The sequence below is a fragment of the Sesamum indicum genome, linkage group LG3 (genome assembly GCF_000512975.1).
Source record: "Sesamum indicum cultivar Zhongzhi No. 13 linkage group LG3, S_indicum_v1.0, whole genome shotgun sequence".
Lineage (NCBI taxonomy): Eukaryota > Viridiplantae > Streptophyta > Magnoliopsida > Lamiales > Pedaliaceae > Sesamum > Sesamum indicum.
In genome coordinates this window covers 2,062,284-2,081,065 of record NC_026147.1, presented here as the reverse complement: position 1 = coordinate 2,081,065, position 18,782 = coordinate 2,062,284, and the positions used below count along the sequence as shown (strand labels likewise).

Here is an 18,782-nt window from a genome sequence, read left to right as displayed (position 1 = left end):
TAAAATAAAAACCAAAGGCCATAGATAAATACAAGAAAAACAAGAAGCATAAAAGTAAATGGGATTTACCTTTGTCCTCTTTCTTGTTAGGCTACAAGCATTGATTCCTCTCCATTTTCATTTTCGTTTCCGAATCGGTCCATGGCAAGATCTCAATCTGGAGATCCTTCAAAGAATAATACACCACCACTAAAAGGATGTGCTGATTTCGTGCTAGCGAGACCACCACAAAAGCACAAGAATCAAGCACGTTATTGATTAACGCTTGATCCTTTTTCTCTTTCGATCTCTAAGATATTAAGAGAGTTTTTTGGAGAGGGGGAGAGAGTAAAATTTCATAGGTGTGTGTGCAGCAGCTGCTAAGGTTTGGCTACGAGGGTTTTAGAGGCTATAAATATGACCTAGTCATAGTATAACAAGGAGTCTTGACCTAGCAAGAATCCTCCTTGGCCTAGCCATGGTCTAACCAAGGCCTTAGGCTTGCATTTTAATGACCGAACTTGATTAATTAAAATTAAATCAATCTCACGTCTAATGAACTTTTAAATCAAACCTAGTTTAATTTATAAGCCCATAATTAAAATATTTTTAATCCAATTAAAGGATTCAAGACTTATATCATCTCTCTTTCAATTTATAAATCCAATTTATAAATTGAATTGAGCCCAATAAAATTAATCCAATTAATTTTAATAGCTAACTTGAAATTCTAATTAATCCAATTAATTAAATTTCAAGTCATCCATCCTATGAACTTGAAATTCTAATTAATCCAATTAATTAAATTTCAAGTCATCCATCCTATGAACTTGAAATTTAATTAATTGGATTAATTAGAATTTCAAGTCATCCATCCTATGAATTAGTCTAAATAAAATATCTAATCATTTATTCCCTTCAAAAATTAATTTAATCAATTATCCGACTCTTCTGGAATTAATTTCAAATTAATTCTATCCCATTATAGTGGTAGGGTGTGACTCTTTAAGTTCACCTATAGCTAGACTTGGGTGTGTGTGACCAGCATAATTCATTAAATCCAATTTAATTAATTATTTTCGATTATCCCATAATCGAAAATAGCCCGTTACTATGGGTGGTCGTCTAGCAACAGTCCATGGCACTAGAGATTAGGTGAAATATAGTGTAAATATTTTAGGCTCCATGTCCATACGAGTACGGTTCTACTGTCAACTGTCTCCTGGCCATAGTCTAGGGCATGAAATTGGGGGTTGGTTCCCATCCTTGACTAGGCAATTATACTTGATACTCGGGATGCATTTATTCCACTCATTCAATCTAGGAATCCTATCCTTAATCGATGTTTTGGCCAAAGACTTTCAGAGTCTAAACCATCTCGAGCGCATAGGAGAACTTTCTGTCATATACTGACAGAGGATAGATCCTCTCTTGGAATTCACCATTCTCGCTACATTCTTCGACTGCACTAGATAAAGCTTATGATGACCATGCCTCACGACACAGCCACCATTCGCTATAACCAAGATACAGTCTTCGTATGCACGTGACTGCTATGATTCTTCAAGTTCGAGGGACTAATCTTGTACTATCAGAATCGGGAATCTTAGTCATACCGACCAAGCTTTAAGAGACTTTCATGTGACAATTCCCGCGAATCGGTTTAGTTAGTCGACTACCTTGCCAACTAACCCACCAAAACTGCACAGACGACCTACGTCTCCTACCAACGAAACACGGCTGCAGTATTTAATGCAAATCTCTATAGGACCCCCGGTGTCCTGTCTCCAGGTTCTCGATTTCGAACATTTCAGATTGACCCTCAAGAGTTTGTTTTATGGCTGTCAAACCTATGCTCTACCCAACTCCATGGGTTTAACTTTTCAATCTGTGGGCATTTCATTGTGACATTGAAAGCCCGTTCAATATCAGTAGTAAGTACAACGAAACATACTGCCAACTTGATAAATAATTACCATATTAATCAATTTAATATTATTTGATGAAGATTGGGGAATGTCAAACAACCAATCCAAATAGATTTGGTCACCCATTCCAACAATACCAGTCATTTTATAGCTAAAAATGAAGCAAAATCCTGTCCAAAGCTCGTGCACAACACCAATCATGTGAAGGGGGTACTTTGCACATCTTTTAAACATTGAGGGGGATAAATTGCTATTTTATTTTAATAGGAGAGCTAGTTGTCTATTTTTTATATCATAGATAAGTAAATTGTAATTTGCCCCTTTTTAAAATGATAGACATGTACTTTTCAAATGAATTGATTATGTATATTTTTGGAATAATTTATTTTGGTTCAAAACTTAGATATAGACATGCTTATTTTATATTTTATCTTAATATTTTTTATATTGTATATTTTATTTTATTGAAAATTAAGAGTATATATATAATAGAAACTAGATTATATATAGTCGTATCATTGCCGTGTCATGTCCTGCATGATAAATTTTTTGGATATATTTGGATAATTCTAAATATAAAGAATTTCAAATCATTCCATTATAATTTGGATAAATCACAACGACCTTCCAAAAAATTCAGTATAATTACGAATATTCCCTCGTTGTTTAAAAAATGCAAATACCCTCATGATGTTTGATGAAATTATGTAATTCTTGGATGGAGGTATAAAGTTGTCAATTTTGTCCTTACTGTATTTTTTTAAAATAAATTTAAATTTATACAAAATTCTGATAGGATGGATGAAAAAATTATAAAAAAATTATCAATTTAGTCCATAAAAAATAAAAAAATTAATAATAAATAAAATTATAATTCTTAATCTATAAGGGCATTTTTGTCAGTTCACAATAAAAAATAGATGAAAAATTAATGGATTGAGCTGATTGTTAGACGACCGTTAAAATTAAGAAAGTATTAATAATTTCTCAAACAACGAGAGAGTATTCGTAATTATACTAAATTTTATAGGAGATTATTGTAATTTATCATTTTAATTTTGAATTAAGTTATAAAAAATATAGATGAATTTCAAATTTTTTCGAACGAAGTCATTTGAAATCCATTCTCCAAATTTTAATTAGTCCAAATACAGTACAAAATTTTTGGTATCATTATATTGTATCATATCGGGTCGTATCCATATTTTGTAAGACGAACACTCTGTGAATTAAACATATACTTTTCCACTTACAATAGAAAAGTGAAAATAAAAATAGTAGTGATAAAACCAAACACTCTCTCAAATCCAATGCCATCAGTTCAGCTTTAAATAGCAAATTTTTCTATGTATTGATTGAGAGTTGAGACCATTTTCTTCATCACTGCTCTGCTCTGCTCTGGCAGTCTTTGTTGTCTTGAAACCCTAACTATAACTGCAAAATACCCAAAATTCCGATAGCTGATAAGCTGATTCATGGAGCATCCATGGCGTCTCAGACCTCCAACTGGTACTCTTTGCCCTGTCTGCTCAAATGCTCACTTCCCAATCTGTCCTCCCCCTCTTCCACAATACTTGAGGCCTCCACCACCACCTCCGGATCAATTCTTCCACACTCCCCTACCGCCATCGCAGCCTCCGCCGCCGCTGCCACCGCCGCCATCTCTGCCGCCACAACCATCATATGATCCGTTCGTCGATCACCAAGCAGCGCCCGCGATTAACCCTTATCAACCGCCACCTTCAGCCCAGATTCCGCATCCGCCGTGGAATGGAAACCCTAATTTTAGTAAAGATTATTATGGGGATTCAAATCATGGATTGAATTATGATAGTAATGGTCAGATTGGTGTGAAGAGAATGCGAGTCGACACATTAGCCGAGGATGAGAGGAGATTGAAATTGATACGCGATCACGGAGCCGCAAGTCACTGTATAGATAGGAGCTACGGCGGAGGATACAGGTTTTTGAATAATTCTTACGAGGCGAGCAATATGGTTGACAAGAGAGCAAATTTTGGAGATCGTTTCCAGGGGATTGATGGTGGTTATCATCAACAAATTAATTCACACATTAATCAAAATTATGGAGAACGCCAATTTGCGTCTCAGCATATTGAAAATAACAATAATGTGGAGGTGGGGAGATCGGCTTATAATCATAGTGAGAGTAACTTGGTGCAGAATCAGGGGTATGGAAACAGTGTTCATGCTGATGGGTACAGGAAATTCGAACAGCCTGGTGTGAGTCATGAAACTCTGGCTTACGAAAATTCTCATTATCAACAACAGAGAAGAATTTTTTCTACAGAAAGCCTGGATTTTTCACAGTCGCATGCAACACAACAACACATAATCGAGCTTAAATCGGTCCCTTATGGTTTACCTCATCTAAGTGAGAACATGCCTGCGGTGCGTGATTCCCAGGGGTTTAAGGGGCAGCCTCCACTCCCCACATCACCACCGCCACCACTTCCTGTTGAACCACCAAGGTTTCGTTTCTCTGAGTCCATTGTTTCATCTTCTGCATCTGGACCAAGCTCCTTGTTTCCAATTGCTGTTGATTCTGCATCCTCTTTCCAGTCCCCGTATACCAAGGTGTCTCAAGCCATGACATCTGGATCTACTCACTACTCAAGTAAAGAGAATTCAAATTCAAGTGGTTATTACCAAGGGGTATGCGACTTAGTAACTCTTTCTCTGCATCCAAATTTGGTTCTTGGATTGTGAAGTTATACTGTAATTGTTATAGCTTAGGGTTCGAATTGATAGGAAGAAGTGTGTTTCTGCACGAGCATCTGTGTAGATACACAAGCTATCAACTTTTCTCAGAGGGCGAATGATTTTGTTAGTAAGTGCATTAGTAAATGATGTTTAATATATTTCCAATCTGACCTAGTAAGGAATTGAAATGCTAATAAATAGACAGAATAAGTTAATGAAGTATCCAAATTAACTAGTCACTTACATATGGACTCACCTATATTCTTGGACTCCTTCCTTTTATGAATGAACAAATCAGAGCAGATCTACCATGAAGTACGTTATACTCATCCATACATTTTATCTACATATTCTTAACTTTCTGACTGATAAAGTAGCAGAAGTGATACTGGTTGAACCTGGTCTCCTATTAAATTGTTCAAAAGTTTGCCTTTTGAACCTTGGTATTTCTCAAGTTTTGTCAAGAACTTGTCTTTGCAACTAATTGATTGATTTATTCTGATAAATCCAAATGTGGTGGGTAAGATCTGTTTGTAACATTCAGATACTTGTAAGTTGTTTTTCCATTATTTTCAGTAACTAAGTTTCAGTAGTACACATTGCTATGACATCATAGTTTGGGATTCTTTAATTTAAGTTGAACAAGTAAACCATGACTGCATGACCCAATGGATTTTGTAGGTTGGTAAACGACTTGGGCTCTTGATCACTAGTTCTATATGTTGATCAAGCAAACCGAGCATTTTAGACCTTAACGCATTTCAGACTAAATGGCTTATTCTTGCTAATTCTCTGATATTGCTACTATGTAGAGCTCTCCTCAGGTATACTGAAACCTTTATACTGGCTAGTTTAACCTACCATCAATATAAATGTGATTCAGGAGAAATGAAAAATAGATTCCCTTTTTGTCATTATTGATTTGTGAAGTTTGATCATTTTCAAGAGAAGATGTTGTTCTGTTCTGGTTATGGAATTAAACTGCGCTGACCTTTTTATGTGGTAATTTAATGGTCAGGAGTAAAGGAGTAGATAGGGATGCTCCATATTGTGAATAATTTTAGTTCCTTGAGTTAGCAGCTGCGATCGTTCTGGGTTGTCTATATATTTTTTCTTGAAGTATTGAGAGAATGGCTCCTATAGCTATGCTTGTCATGTTCATTAATTATGGAAGACATGATTATCTTTTTCATTTGGACAGTCTTTCAGTGGTCATTATAGATTTTGATGATTTTGCTTTCAGGAAATTCAAGCTGTTAAGATAGCTTCATCCAAGACATTTAAGGGAGAAAGTGAAGAGTTCCCTCCTAGGCATCTTTCGTTAGATAAGCCAAAAGTTATTGATGCCTCTCACATTTTAAAGCACCCACATCGTGCTAATCGCCCAGATCACATTGTCATAATTCTACGAGGACTTCCAGGTTCTTACTTTCCTCAAAAATAGTGAAAATCATTACTTCTTTGATGTCTCATCACTCAGCAATTTTTCTTTGTTTCTTGGATTGAGAAGAAGATTTGTATTCCACGATCTTCGTCTTCATCTATTCTTAATCACTATGTATGCTGCTTGAGATGCATGAAAACTATACTAAGAGCTTTCAGCATTAGCTGCTGGACTTACTTCTTTTTCATGCATTGTGCTTTTGCTTGCTTTTGGAATTTAGTTCATCATTTATGTTAAGACATTAAAGTTTGGTCATTGGATATCTACATGCTGCTCTGTATATACTACCTCATATGAGTGGTTGAATTGCATGAGAGAATTTGGAAGGTGCTATCTCAGACTCGTAATATGTAAATATGGGGTAAAGAAGGATGTGATGATTGTGAGCCAATGTATCAGTATACAAATACCTGTGTTCAGTTTATATTTGAATTACCTGATTAATGCATATGTTTCTGAGGCATTATTGAGTTGGTGTCTGTTGATTTCATCTCACATTCACACATGTGGTTGATTTATTTAACAAGGTGCACGTGACACTGTAGAGTAGTTAGCACTATCAAATCCATTATGCAGAAGGGACAGTTGAATGGAAAATATTGCTATAAGCTTGTTTTGAGCCCCATTGTAATTTTGTGGCTATTTCATTTCTGCTTGCTTCTGTTGGTGACATTACCTGGTTATTTTGTGTAATTGTTTGTAATGTATGGAGTCCAAGTATTGAATATGTGTACTTTAACAATGAATAGTAGTGTGTCATAGCGAATCCTTAGTTACTGCATGTTGTTTTATTGAAATCATTGGCCCATCCTAAGTCTATCTATTATATACAATATTTATGTAAACCCTCTTTCCTTTATATTCAGGGAGTGGTAAGAGCTACTTGGCAAAAATTTTGCGTGACCTTGAGGTTGAAAATGGTGGCACTGCACCTCGGATTCATTCCATGGATGAATATTTCATGACTGAGGTTGAAAAGGTGTTTTTATGTCAGTTACATTTGTTATAAATGAAAATGAATGGAGTTCTTGTTTTTTGGATACTGTATTTGCTTAGTCCACATGGCATTGATCAGATTAGCGAGGGCTCATCCAATTATGGAAGATTAGCATGAATCAAATATAAACTTGCTCTTTACTAATTTACAGGTTGAGCAGAGTGATGGTTCAAGATCTTGTGGTTCAGTTAGAGGGAAAAGACCTGCTATGAAGAAGGTCATGGAATACTGTTATGAACCTGAGATGGAGGAGGTGACTGGATCTATCTGATTTCCTGTTGCATTAGTTTAAGACATCTGTGGTGCATAATTAGCAGTTTTAGCTTTATATTTATGATGCCAGGCAGTGTGTTAATAGCACTAAAAGCAGTGTGCTTTAGAAGAATATAAGTATCTTCTGGTGCTTGAAGTGATGGTGCTAATAGTCAAAACATGCTAGGAATGCTGGTTATGCTGGCAGAGCTGGTTTTCTGTTTTACTGTCACTGTGACCTTTTGCTGGGGAAGTAAATATTTTCAGGGGGCAACTGCCATTTAAATTCCTTAGAAATTTCAGAGCCATGCTTTAGTTGTAGAGTTGAGATTGTCCAATTTAGCCTAATTCGAGATGGCACTATTATGGAATTCTGACCTATCATTTAAATTTTACTTTCTGTTGAGGTTTGAAGTTAATCAGCATCATGAATTTGCTGTTAGGTGAAACTTTTACAAATAATGGTCATTGTATTTTGTTTCACCTGCTAGATTATGCTGTTAAATGCTAAAGATGTTCGGGGTGTTATGTTTTATCAATTATTGCAAAGAAGCAACCTGCACACTATAAGAAATGCAATCTTTATATGTTTGCTGATGCTTCAATCTTGTTCTTCTACAGAATGAAGCAGAAGTACTTCACTGAACCAACAATTTTTCAGTAAAAATCAATTGGATCACCTTAGTGTGAAAAGATGCATTCACTTAAAAGCAGAAAATAGAACTCCACGAGGTAAAATGAAATAAAAGATGCACAAAAATATACTTCACTTGACTTATAGCCTATTAGCTGCAGAAAAGGTCAGCTTTTGTAGAAGTTGCAAAATGGCTGCATTAACACCATCATAGTTCTACCTTTCCTGCTATTGAACTAAATTTTCAGTCTAATTAACTTTTATGTCCTTTTTTGGCTTGTTTTCTGTGTATTTATAACTATCAGCTCTTCTATAATTTTGTGCTTATCTTTCAGGCTTACCGGTCAAGCATGTTGAAGGCATTTAAAAAGACCCTTGATGAAGGGGCCTTCCCCTTTGTAATTGGTATGATTCTTCTGCGGAGGAAACACAATTTAAGTTCAAAATATAAATTTTCTTGTTTTCGGAATGTCACCTCCATCCATAAGCATTCTCCAGTTAATTAGCATAATTGGTTTCTTCATTTACTTTGTGACGTAATGATGTGCACTTTGTCTAAACGTTTTTATCATTTCAGTTACTGTCAACGCTGCTGCTTTTTTAATAACAGAAGCCATGTGATGTTTCTCATGTTGCTAGTTGTAGATCTGACATGGTGGCATATGTCAGATTAGTGCATGCATGTAACAATGTGCTAATGACGTTGCTATTGAAATTGTATTTTAAGTTCTTGGTATAATGAAAAGAAATTTTTTAATAATTAGATGTAAATCGCACATGAGAATAGTTAAAAGAGCGTAATCTTATTATAAATTAAGTGGTGATGCAGTGCCTTTGCACTGCCTTCAGTTTGACTAACTACAGATGCAGTTTATTCGGCAATTGACCCATTTCTTGCTGGTATTTGTGCCTCGTCTTAGTGGATGACCGCAATCTGCGGGTAGCTGATTTTGCTCAGTTTTGGGCAACTGCAAAGGTATACCCTCAATTCTCTCTTATAGGCGGCCTCTCGGTTTGTATTGTTATTCTCTTTCTTGGGAGTACTTTAGAGGTCTGTCATTATAAGACATGGTTGTCTACACCTGTTTCTAGTATATTAATTTGCAAAGCGAAATCCAAATGTATAATGAATATATAAGGCCCATTCATACCAATTTCTATCTTTTCTTTGAGGTCTTATATTCTAGGTTTCTAATGGCTGTTTAAGGATATATGAAATAAAAGTAACTTCTTTGTAATCCCTCTATCTGTACAGAGTGCCAGAAAGTTCAACAGATTAATAGGGCCAAATATCCATGTCAAACAAACATTTTCTTAGAGATTCTATTGTTAACACATTTTGTAGTTACATTATATATATATGTGTATATATAAATATCAAATTTATGCTTCCAGAGCACTTTATCTTTGTTCTTATAACTTGGTTGCTAAAACACGTCTGCTATCGCACACACATCGAATAGAATGCAGTAAAATTCTATCATGACTTTTGCTGAAAAAAATTGGCATTAATTTGAGAAGCATTGAAGTTCAGTTTGAAGAGTAGAGTTTCAGATAATCTGTAACTGATTGATAGATAAAGTTGTTTAGCCACCTGCCCTCCTCTTGATGACTACCTGCAATGAAGGGAATGGATGAGATTTATTTCCTTGACGACAAGGTGTACTGATGTGTTGCTTTTGTACCATCATATAATCTTTGCCTTATTTTTTGTTGTAACAATTTTCTGATGAAGTTGATTTGTTCATAATAGGATTTTCTATAATTGTTTAATTGCCATATTGCATGCTTAAGGATTTGTTCTATATCCTTACGAGCTAATTACATAGTCGAGAAAGGGCCCATTCTGTAGTTCAATTAAAAGAAAATTAAAGTGTAATCCGTGCTTCTTTTTAACTTCTCCCTTCCAAGGCTTTATTGTTGTCAATTGTCAGACTAGTGATTGATATCCATGGCCGCTCTATAGAATATTTCAGTGGGAATTGCTCAATTTACAATTTTGCAGAAATTATAATCTAGTTTCACTTGCAAACAGATTTTACAAATCTATTTCACTTTGATGCATATTCATGTATGTAAAGACTCGTCAAGATTGTCCGCCTACAAGCAAAAAGCTGACAGAAAATGATGAATACTCTTTTTCATGATTATAATGTTTAATCCATGCTTAGATCATGCTCCTCAAACTCACATGATTTTGACTGACTTCGCTTTCGTTTAGTGAATTTTTGAAGATTGTCTAACGGCATGAATTTTGTGGAAATTACAATTGCATCCATCCCGGAGTGTATATAAGTAGGCTTCATTGCATGGATTTTCATTTTTTTTGAATCTGTGTTGGATTGCTGATGAAGATTAACAATTAATTTAGATTTGTGTTCATTTAACTGTTTTTTAATTTCTCGCATGTAAGCTTAGAAGAGAATTCTATGTGAGATGCTTGTTCTTGGTTTATTTTGAATGTCTTTTTATTTCGGGTATTTAGTATTTTATTGTTCATTTTGCTTTATTTTCCGAGTGCTCATTGCATCTCATGTTCCTACAATAACTTGTACATTTTTTTCCCTAATAAAGGAAAATTGCTGTTTACATCACCATGTGCTTCTTGCTGAGTAACTCGTGACTTACTCTCTTAATTTCCGTTATAATTTACTTTCCTTTCATTGAGTATTGGAAAACCATGCCCTTAGGACATTGAGCCGATTCCAGCTGAAGGTCCTTGTCCTCTTCTCCATGTGTATTATTGAGATACCCCTTTAACTGAAGCTTCCTAGAGTTATGCACCTTAGTTGCAGATATTTCTAGGCTTGTGCTGAAAGTATTTGATGTATATATATGATGTATATACACAATCACATGAAAAATCTTTTTGAATTATGATAGTTGCATCTATTTTGTAGAAGGTTAGGTGCTTTGATTTCTGCTTTTCGCTTGCTGCTTGTGCACTTTGTTCATTTTAATGTTTTGTGTTCAAGTACAGCTTTAAAAACCAATATTCAAGTAATGTGGTTTGGGTCTATTGTTTCCTGCTCAAGTCATTTTGCTTTTTCCTTTTTGCAGAGGTCAGGGTATGAAGTTTATTTACTAGAAGCTACATACAAGGACCCAGCGGTGAGTTTCTTTTTAAGATTTTCTTCTGTATAGTCATGCTTTGATGTGGCAAGTAGCGTGTCTCTGGCTATATATGTATTGGCAAGAGTGGCAGATACACTTGGCTGGGAAAATTTATCGACAAAATATAAGTGGTAAATCATAAAAAGGAAAAGGTCATTATCTTCGAAGATGAACCACAGTAAAGTAAAAGAGAAGAGGATCATTTATCAGATCCTAGATAAGTATGGGATAAATCTTTGTTGAGGGCATATACATCTCTTGGTTATAGGTTGACCGCCATCCAGTTTGTCCTTTTATGTTTCAACAAAAATTTGACTCTGCCAGCAAACAGGGAAAGAATTAAAATTGGTGTATTATTGAAGATATTCTTCTTTCTTGTGGGTTTCAGGGCTGTGCTGCAAGGAATGTTCATGGTTTCACTCAGACTGACATAGACAAGATGGCGAATGAATGGGAGGAAGCCCCTGCCCTGTATCTGAAGCTGGATGTCAAGGTATTCATAGCTTGATTCAGAATGCTTAAAAGATGATTACCTATTTTATGATGTGAAATCTGAGTTCTAACTTAACGCCTAATTACATGGCAGTCGTTGCTCCATGGAGATGATTTGGAGGAAAATGGGATTCAAGAGGTAAGTTCACGGGGTATATGAATGTTATATTAGTTATTCTACTCACATCTTCATCATATGAAGAGCATGGTTAAATAAAAGAATCCATGATGGAGAAGCAAGAGAGGAAAGGAATTTAACTGAAAAAACCAAAACAAGTTTTCATTCCCTACTTCCAAGGTTCAATTATCGAGTCTTCTATTATTAGTGATTGATATAGTCTCTGGGTCCAAGGTTGTACTCTCAGCATGTCTATCACAGAATTAAATGTGAACTTTGAGATCACCTTAGAGATTAAATTTGGCAGGTTGACATGGATACAGAAGATGGCAACCATAATGGTCATCCCTCTGGTCTTGAAGATACAAATATTGATAAGGTTACAAGGCCTCCCGAAGGTGATATTGCCATTGATGGTATGTTTTAGCCCATATGTCTTCATCTCCTCTTTTCCGGAAAAAACACTTGCACTATATACCCTCATGAGTGATATATGTAAATTCTTATTGATAATATTACCTGAAGTGCAATTTATGCTGCATCAAGTGCAAAATGTGATCCATGTTCAGTAATGAAAATTATAGTGATGAAAAGAAAGATTAGTTGGATATCAACCCCTTTTCCTGTGCATTGAACAGTATTATTTGTTGCATACTCCTGTTATTATTTAATTCATGTGCCGTGCCTGTATGTTGATTAGAATAGTGGTATTTATATAGAACATGAGTTTGTGGGTCCGTGGGATGACATAACTTCAATGCATAGTAGTCAGTGGCGCACGGCGCACAATGGCGCCAAGGGCTCCTGGAGCCTCGGCGCACGGCGTGGGGCGTGCCTTTTCGAAGGATGGCGCAAATATAAGAAATAATCTATATATTTATATAATTAGTATTATTTTGACTAGATTAATATATAAGGAGTTAAATAAGACATATAAAACAACAAAATCAACATAACAAAACTTCGTATAATTAAAACGACCAATGTTGAACCACTGAAGGGTTGCAAAAGTCCTAAAGATTCAAATAAATCCTAAATAGTTCATCAAAAAACAAATAAGCCTAAATCTAATCATTTGATTCTACTAGATAATGTTCAGATTCTTCACTTTAATCAATCATCCCAAAAAGAAAACACTAACAGAAAAACTAAAGCACTCAATGATTAATAAAATCACATCAATTTCAATGATTCAATCGGCATAATTAGAGCTTGTACTGCTGTACAGGCCAAAGATTTACACTTCATGAATTTAGAAAAAAAGTCATACCGTAAATAAACAGTGAACAGTAGCGGCGCGGCAGACTACTATGGAAAAGAAGAAGAAGAGAAGAATTGAAGAAGAAGATGCGTTGGCAGATGAAGAAGAGAGAACTCTTTGTTGAGGAAGAAGAGAGAAAAACAACGGCAGAGAGTGGAGACAAGTTACCCGTGCATGCAAAGTACTTAATTTGCTGAAATTCCTCTTTTATTTAGGGTTTTTTTTTTTATTCATGGGCCTGGGCAGCCCAGCCAGCAGCCAGGCCGCCCAGACCCCTCTTCGTCATGGAGCCCCAGGCAGGCGCCCAGGCGCGCGCTATGGCGATGCCATGGAGAAGGCGCGAGAGGCGCACGCCTTTGAGTACCATGCTTCAATGTATAACAATGTCGCATGGGTTATTGGCTTTTATGCTGCAGTTATGTCAGTTTTTGGAGCTGGTCCTATATTGTGTCTAATTCATGTCCCTACTTAAGAAATTATTGTGCTTGCATGCTTGTATGCCATCTGTAGCTGGTGCCAGTGGTAGCGGTGGGGATTTTCAGTCAAGTGATGCTGTACTTAAAATGAACAACGCTTGCATGTTTTGTCTAATAGGGCCGGTTCATTTGGTTGGAAAATTCAGGTCAACTAAAAGATGAGCAAAAAGGGGATGCTGTGGAAGAGCATCCAGTGGAGGTGGTGAAAGAATTGGGAAAGAGAAAGTGGTCAAACGATTTGGACGAGGATGATGTCCGCAAGACTGAAGCAACAGGTGGAAATTCAGGTGCCCTCTCTGGCTTAATTAAATCGTACAGCAACAAAGGTAAATCTGTCCGTTGGGCTGATAAGGTATGCTAATATCTTGATCCTTCTGTTATGTGATCCATACAAATATTTTGATGAGTCAATATAACTGTAAGACAGTTGCTTCCAACGTGCCCTTTGAAAATAAAACATCATCTAAAAATCACCCTAAACCTTGTGATACTATGCTAAACAATTAAGTGTTGGTGTTGTCATCTGATGTGATTATAAAGATGTGTCTATTATATTGTTCTTTAATCTATATGTGTGTGTGTGTGTGTGACGTACATATGATATTCCGTGAAGTTTATGTATGGCATTAGGTCTAGAGCACACTTCAACTTAGGGAAAAAAACAAATTGAGGTTCAAAGACGAGATTAGTTGTCCTCTGCTGGTAATTGCAGCAAATAAAGTTCAAATAGACGAGGGGGAATGGTATGAACCAAGCACGTAAAGAAAACTGGAACATCTGAAACAGTTAAAAATTAAAGTTGATTTCTTTCTAGATGAAGCAGAAGTAACTTGAACAAAAAGTAGTGAACAGAGTTGCCCTATGAGATAGCCAAAAGGGAAATGCACAAACAAACATACAGAAAAATTAGTTATTTTGTTTAAGCTGGTCGACTTTAGGTGGCCTCTGATAGAGCAAATGTTTTCATGAGTGAAAGCTTCTGCATACATGCATCAAACAACCAAATGAATTGTGTATATCTGGCGACTAAGTTTGACTTTGTGACATACAATCCAAGTGTGCGACATCTTGCAGTTAAGATCTGTTTATAAGTATTCCTTTGAGTTGAAAAGTTACTTGGAGTAGTGCATATCCTCTTATGAATAGCACTCTCAACCAAAAGCCCCTTGGCTATTGGGGACAAACTTCACATTTTGTTCATTCAGTTCTCAACAAAGAGTAGCTCCATTGGATAATTCGTTCAAGTAGTATGTTTTACTTATTATTGCACAAACTGAATTGAACTCGCTATACATGAGATGTTTTGGAAGCTTGAGAATATCCTGATTTTTTTCCCCATCAGAAAAAATTAGTTCCACCTTGTTTTCCTGGGTTTTTAACTTCTGGTATGTGTTTTATGGTACTTGCAGATTGGCAACATTGGCTTCTCAATAGGTGCTGGAAAAGCAGCAAATATATCTTTAATCATTGGTCCTGGTTCTGGATACAACTTGGTGAGATGCCTCCTATAGTTCATATGCTATTCAGTTTGCCCCCAATTTGATTTTCTTTTTAACTCGAAAATACTTGCCTAATTGGATAATAGAGTAAATTTATAATTTTGTAAACTGCATGACCTTTAGCACATGAAATATGTTTAAGAAGTGGAAATGCGATTTTTTCATAGAGTTTTTACTCAATTTTCCTTTATATGAATGGCTAAGCTGTTTGTAATAACTGCAGAGGTCAAATCCCCTACCTGAAGAGGAGAAACTCACCCAAAGAAATGGGGAATCGAGAAGGCGAAACATATTCCAAGAACAGTTACGTGCTGAGCGTGAGGCTTTCAGAGCTGCTTTCGACAAGAGGAGACACCGAATTAGTGGGCTTGATGTGGATGACGAATAGGATAAAGATTGTATCTTGTGTGTTATATTATTTTTGCTCTTGGAAATTTTGCTTTCCTGTTGTAGATTGTAGTTAAGCGGTCTGGGGTTGTGGCTAATCATTCTCTGCCCCCTGCTTCTTGCAATTTTGCGTACGTAAAAGCGACGTTAGAGCATAGGCGTGTCTATTTAAAGTCACGAATAAACATGTTCTGATGAAAAACACTCTCAAGATCCTTATTCATCCATTTGAATAGCTTGATTGAGCTTACAAATTCAGTCATTTAGCAAGTGAACAATTGCACTGGATTTAGACAAATTTCTTACTGGAGAGGGGAATTATGGGACTAGTAGTACGCCAGTAACGATTGTGCTCAGTAGACCCCTAGATCGCTGTCTAATGACCTGAGGCTCGGAGCACTGCAGTCTCCAATGTCAAGCCAGGTCCAAACCCGAATAGCACACCCCATTCTAAGCCCTGGCCAGCGGTGCTCAGCCCATCTCTAGCAGATGACTTCCTCATCTCATCCAGTACAAAAAACACGCTCGAGCTTGACATGTTTCCATACTCGCTCAAGACATGCCTTGTAAACCTTAGTTTCTCGGGCTCCAATCCCAACTTCTTTTCTATTAGATCTATAATTTTGGGTCCACCTGGGTGCACGGCCCAGAAAATTGAGTTCCAATCGGAGACACCCCAAGGCTCAAATGCCTCTATTAAGCTCTTCTCGATGTTGTCCGCAATGAGCCGAGGGATGGCCTTGCTAAGTTGGATTACCAGCCCAACGTCACCTAACTGTCCAACAGCTGCACCATCACTATCTGGGAGAATGGTTTGGTTGGCCAAGATCACTTCAAATAAAGACGTCTCCAGCCCTTGGTCCGGGTCTGACCCAACAATAACTGCAGCCGCTCCATCCCCAAACAACGCTTGGACCACAAGGCTATCCAAATCCGTCTCACAAGGGCCACGGAATGTCTGCACCTTGATCTCCGAGCACACGAGTAAAACACGTGCGCGTCTATTATTCTCAGCCAAATCCTTGGCGAGTCGGAGAGACGCGCTTCCCCCAAAACAACCTTGTTGGTATATCATCACACGTCGGGTCGAGTCAGGGAGGCCAAGGAGCTTGACAAGCCGGTAATCGGGCCCAGGCATTTCAACACAGCTAGAGGTGCAGAATATTAGGTGAGTGATGTTGGACTTGGGCTGGCCCCACTCCTGGATAGCTTTGAGGGCAGCTTCTTGGCCGAGTAGTGGTACTTGGGCCACACCAATTTTTTGCCTAGCATCCAGTGAAGCCCCTCCGTGGGCAGTGATGTTTGGATTTCTTTGCAGAATGTCTTCCGTCAAGTACATATGCCGGTTTCTAACATTCGATTTTTCACCTGCATGATTTTGTAGATTTTACTCAATTAATAATACTTGTAATATGATATTTCATGAAGGAGATATTTGTAATTTTTTTATTTAATAGAGATGTATTTATAATTAGGTGAATTACAATAGATTTATATAAGAATTTGTCACAATAACAAATTATGAAAAATTACAAATACTCTTTTGGTAATAACACCATCTAACAAATATTCCCCTATAATGGGTTACAATGAAGGGGTATTTGTCAGACAACCGTTAATTTTAAAAGGTATTTATAATTTTTCAAACAACGAAAGAATATTTGTAATTATGACAAATTTATAAAAAATCCATTATAATTTATCCTTTTAGTTCTAGTATACATCATGGGGTGTTAATGTAATTTACCTTTGCTCCTCTATAAAAGTCATGCTGTGGATTTATCTATCTTAATAAATAATCTATGTTTTGTTCTTTAATGCTACTAATCATTTGATACTTTGCAAAGAACATTATTATAGCAGTTATTTCATTTAGAAAATAATTAAGTTTGATCAACCAACAATTTGAAAAAACATGTAACTACCAAATGGGGTATATATGTATTCATATATATATATATATATATATATTCTATTAAAACGACCTTATAATTCACTATATTTATTCTTATTATGTAATTGATTTGACTATACAGTAAAACTAAAAATTTCTACATTGATCACTAAAAGCAACGATCAAGCATGACTTTTCACGTGCCACTTCATATCCGACATAAAAATACTCTGCACACAATCTAAATCGAGTTTCTCAAGCTAAAATTAGTCTAATAATAATTATTTATTATTATTATTGCTCGTAATATCAACTAAACTCCAAGAGAAATGTGCTATTAGATGTCCGTCAGCGTATTCTCAGTATTAAGTTGTCTAGCTCTGTTAGCACATGTCCATTATATAGACTGTTGTGAATCCCTTGGCCTGTCGAGGGAGACGCCTGATGAGGAGCACTGTTGTACTATATCTTTTTCTTTTAATAAAAATTATATTTACCTAAAAAAATGTGCTATTACAGTAAATTATAGATTGGGGGTGCACAATTTTTTCAGTAAGGGAGAATTCGTAACTATGCTAAGTTTTAGAAGAGGTAGTTGTAATTTACTCATATATATATATATATATATATAGAGAGAGAGAGAGAGAGAGAGAGGTTACTAAGGGTGAATCACATTGACATCCCGTGAGATTGGGTCTAATTACACAAATATCCTATGCCTTTTTCAAAATTATTAATATATCAGTTGAGATTGTAGTTGTAATGTATACACCCCTTGTTCAACGGTGGAACTTTACAATTACACCCTTTGGGTACATTGCACTAACACCATCAAGGGGTGTCCTATAATTTTATAAGTGAAAGTACGTGTTTGTGTAATTAGACTCAACTTTAGGGGTTGTCGATGTAATTTACTTACTAAAAATTCTAACCTACACCGAGTTTGACCAGATCTAAATCAATTATATAGCAAGTGCAATACATTTGCGGTTTAATTGGTGTATAGTTCATGAAAAGCGGCCAATCATATAGTTAGTGTATCTCACTTTATGATTAATTTGATTCGACCAAATCTGATTTGATAAAAAATATTTCTTTTTACCCTATTACTAATATAGAACGAGTATATGGTGAAAAATACAAGAAATCACATATTAGAGGAGATGAAACCCTACACAAGCGCTTGAATTTCTCTTTGAGTCGGGTCATGTGTTGGGTACGGGTGACCCGAAAATAGTAGTCCGGGTACGTGCTCTGATCCACCCGATTTGCTGGAGTTGCTGTCCCGATTGCCAATATTGTTGCAGTTCCTTCTGCTCGTCGAACCTCCTCCACCTTAACCATTTTTTCCAACAAGCTTTTTGTTATAGCCCACTTTCAACAAGTAATATACATATATATAGATAAAATTAATTACATATAGATCCCTCTAAAACAACAAAATTATACCTTTTCGTAAAAAGCTTTTAAAATTATATTTGCATCCCTTCTGAAAATTTTTCATTTACAACTTTCCCTTCCGTTGGAGTTTGCATGAAAAAGGCTGACGTCAACAAAAAAAAAAGTTACATAAACTTCCCTTAT

The 18,782-nt window shown here is 36.2% G+C and overlaps 2 protein-coding genes across 3 annotated transcripts; one reads left to right on the top strand and one right to left on the bottom strand.

Moving 5' to 3' along the window:
- LOC105157016 lies at positions 3,176–15,531 on the top strand. Of its 2 annotated transcripts, none has more exons than XM_011073309.2 (13): positions 3,176–4,582; positions 5,874–6,051; positions 6,941–7,044; positions 7,223–7,324; positions 8,293–8,362; positions 8,878–8,933; positions 11,018–11,068; positions 11,460–11,564; positions 11,658–11,702; positions 11,989–12,097; positions 13,565–13,770; positions 14,828–14,911; positions 15,141–15,531. In XM_011073309.2, the coding sequence occupies exons 1-13, from the start codon at positions 3,383–3,385 to the stop codon at positions 15,303–15,305; spliced, it is 2,475 nt and encodes an 824-aa protein (XP_011071611.1). In that variant the 5' UTR covers positions 3,176–3,382; the 3' UTR covers positions 15,306–15,531. The 2 variants fall into 2 exon arrangements, with proteins under 2 accessions (XP_011071611.1, XP_011071610.1); XM_011073308.2 differs by having other exon boundaries at positions 3,177–4,582; positions 6,941–7,053.
- LOC105157017 (chalcone synthase J-like) lies at positions 15,351–18,542 on the bottom strand. Its single transcript, XM_011073310.2, has 2 exons — positions 18,374–18,542; positions 15,351–16,672 (listed from the first exon to the last, which is right to left on the bottom strand). The coding sequence occupies exons 1-2, from the start codon at positions 18,540–18,542 to the stop codon at positions 15,681–15,683; spliced, it is 1,161 nt and encodes a 386-aa protein (XP_011071612.1). The 3' UTR covers positions 15,351–15,680.

Bases quoted from the DNA above. Each gene is read 5' to 3' on its own strand.
- LOC105157017 (XM_011073310.2), bottom strand. From the start codon at position 18,542: ATGGTTAAGGTGGAGGAGGTTCGACGAGCAGAAGGAACTGCAACAATA. The intron at 16,673-18,373 runs GTAGGGTTTCAT...AAAATCATGCAG, and splicing joins AGAGAAATTCAAGCGCTTGT to GTGAAAAATCGAATGTTAGA.
- LOC105157016 (XM_011073308.2), top strand. From the start codon at position 3,383: ATGGAGCATCCATGGCGTCTCAGACCTCCAACTGGTACTCTTTGCCCT. The intron at 12,098-13,564 runs GTATGTTTTAGC...TGGAAAATTCAG, and splicing joins AGGTGATATTGCCATTGATG to GTCAACTAAAAGATGAGCAA. The intron at 13,771-14,827 runs GTATGCTAATAT...TGGTACTTGCAG, and splicing joins CTGTCCGTTGGGCTGATAAG to ATTGGCAACATTGGCTTCTC.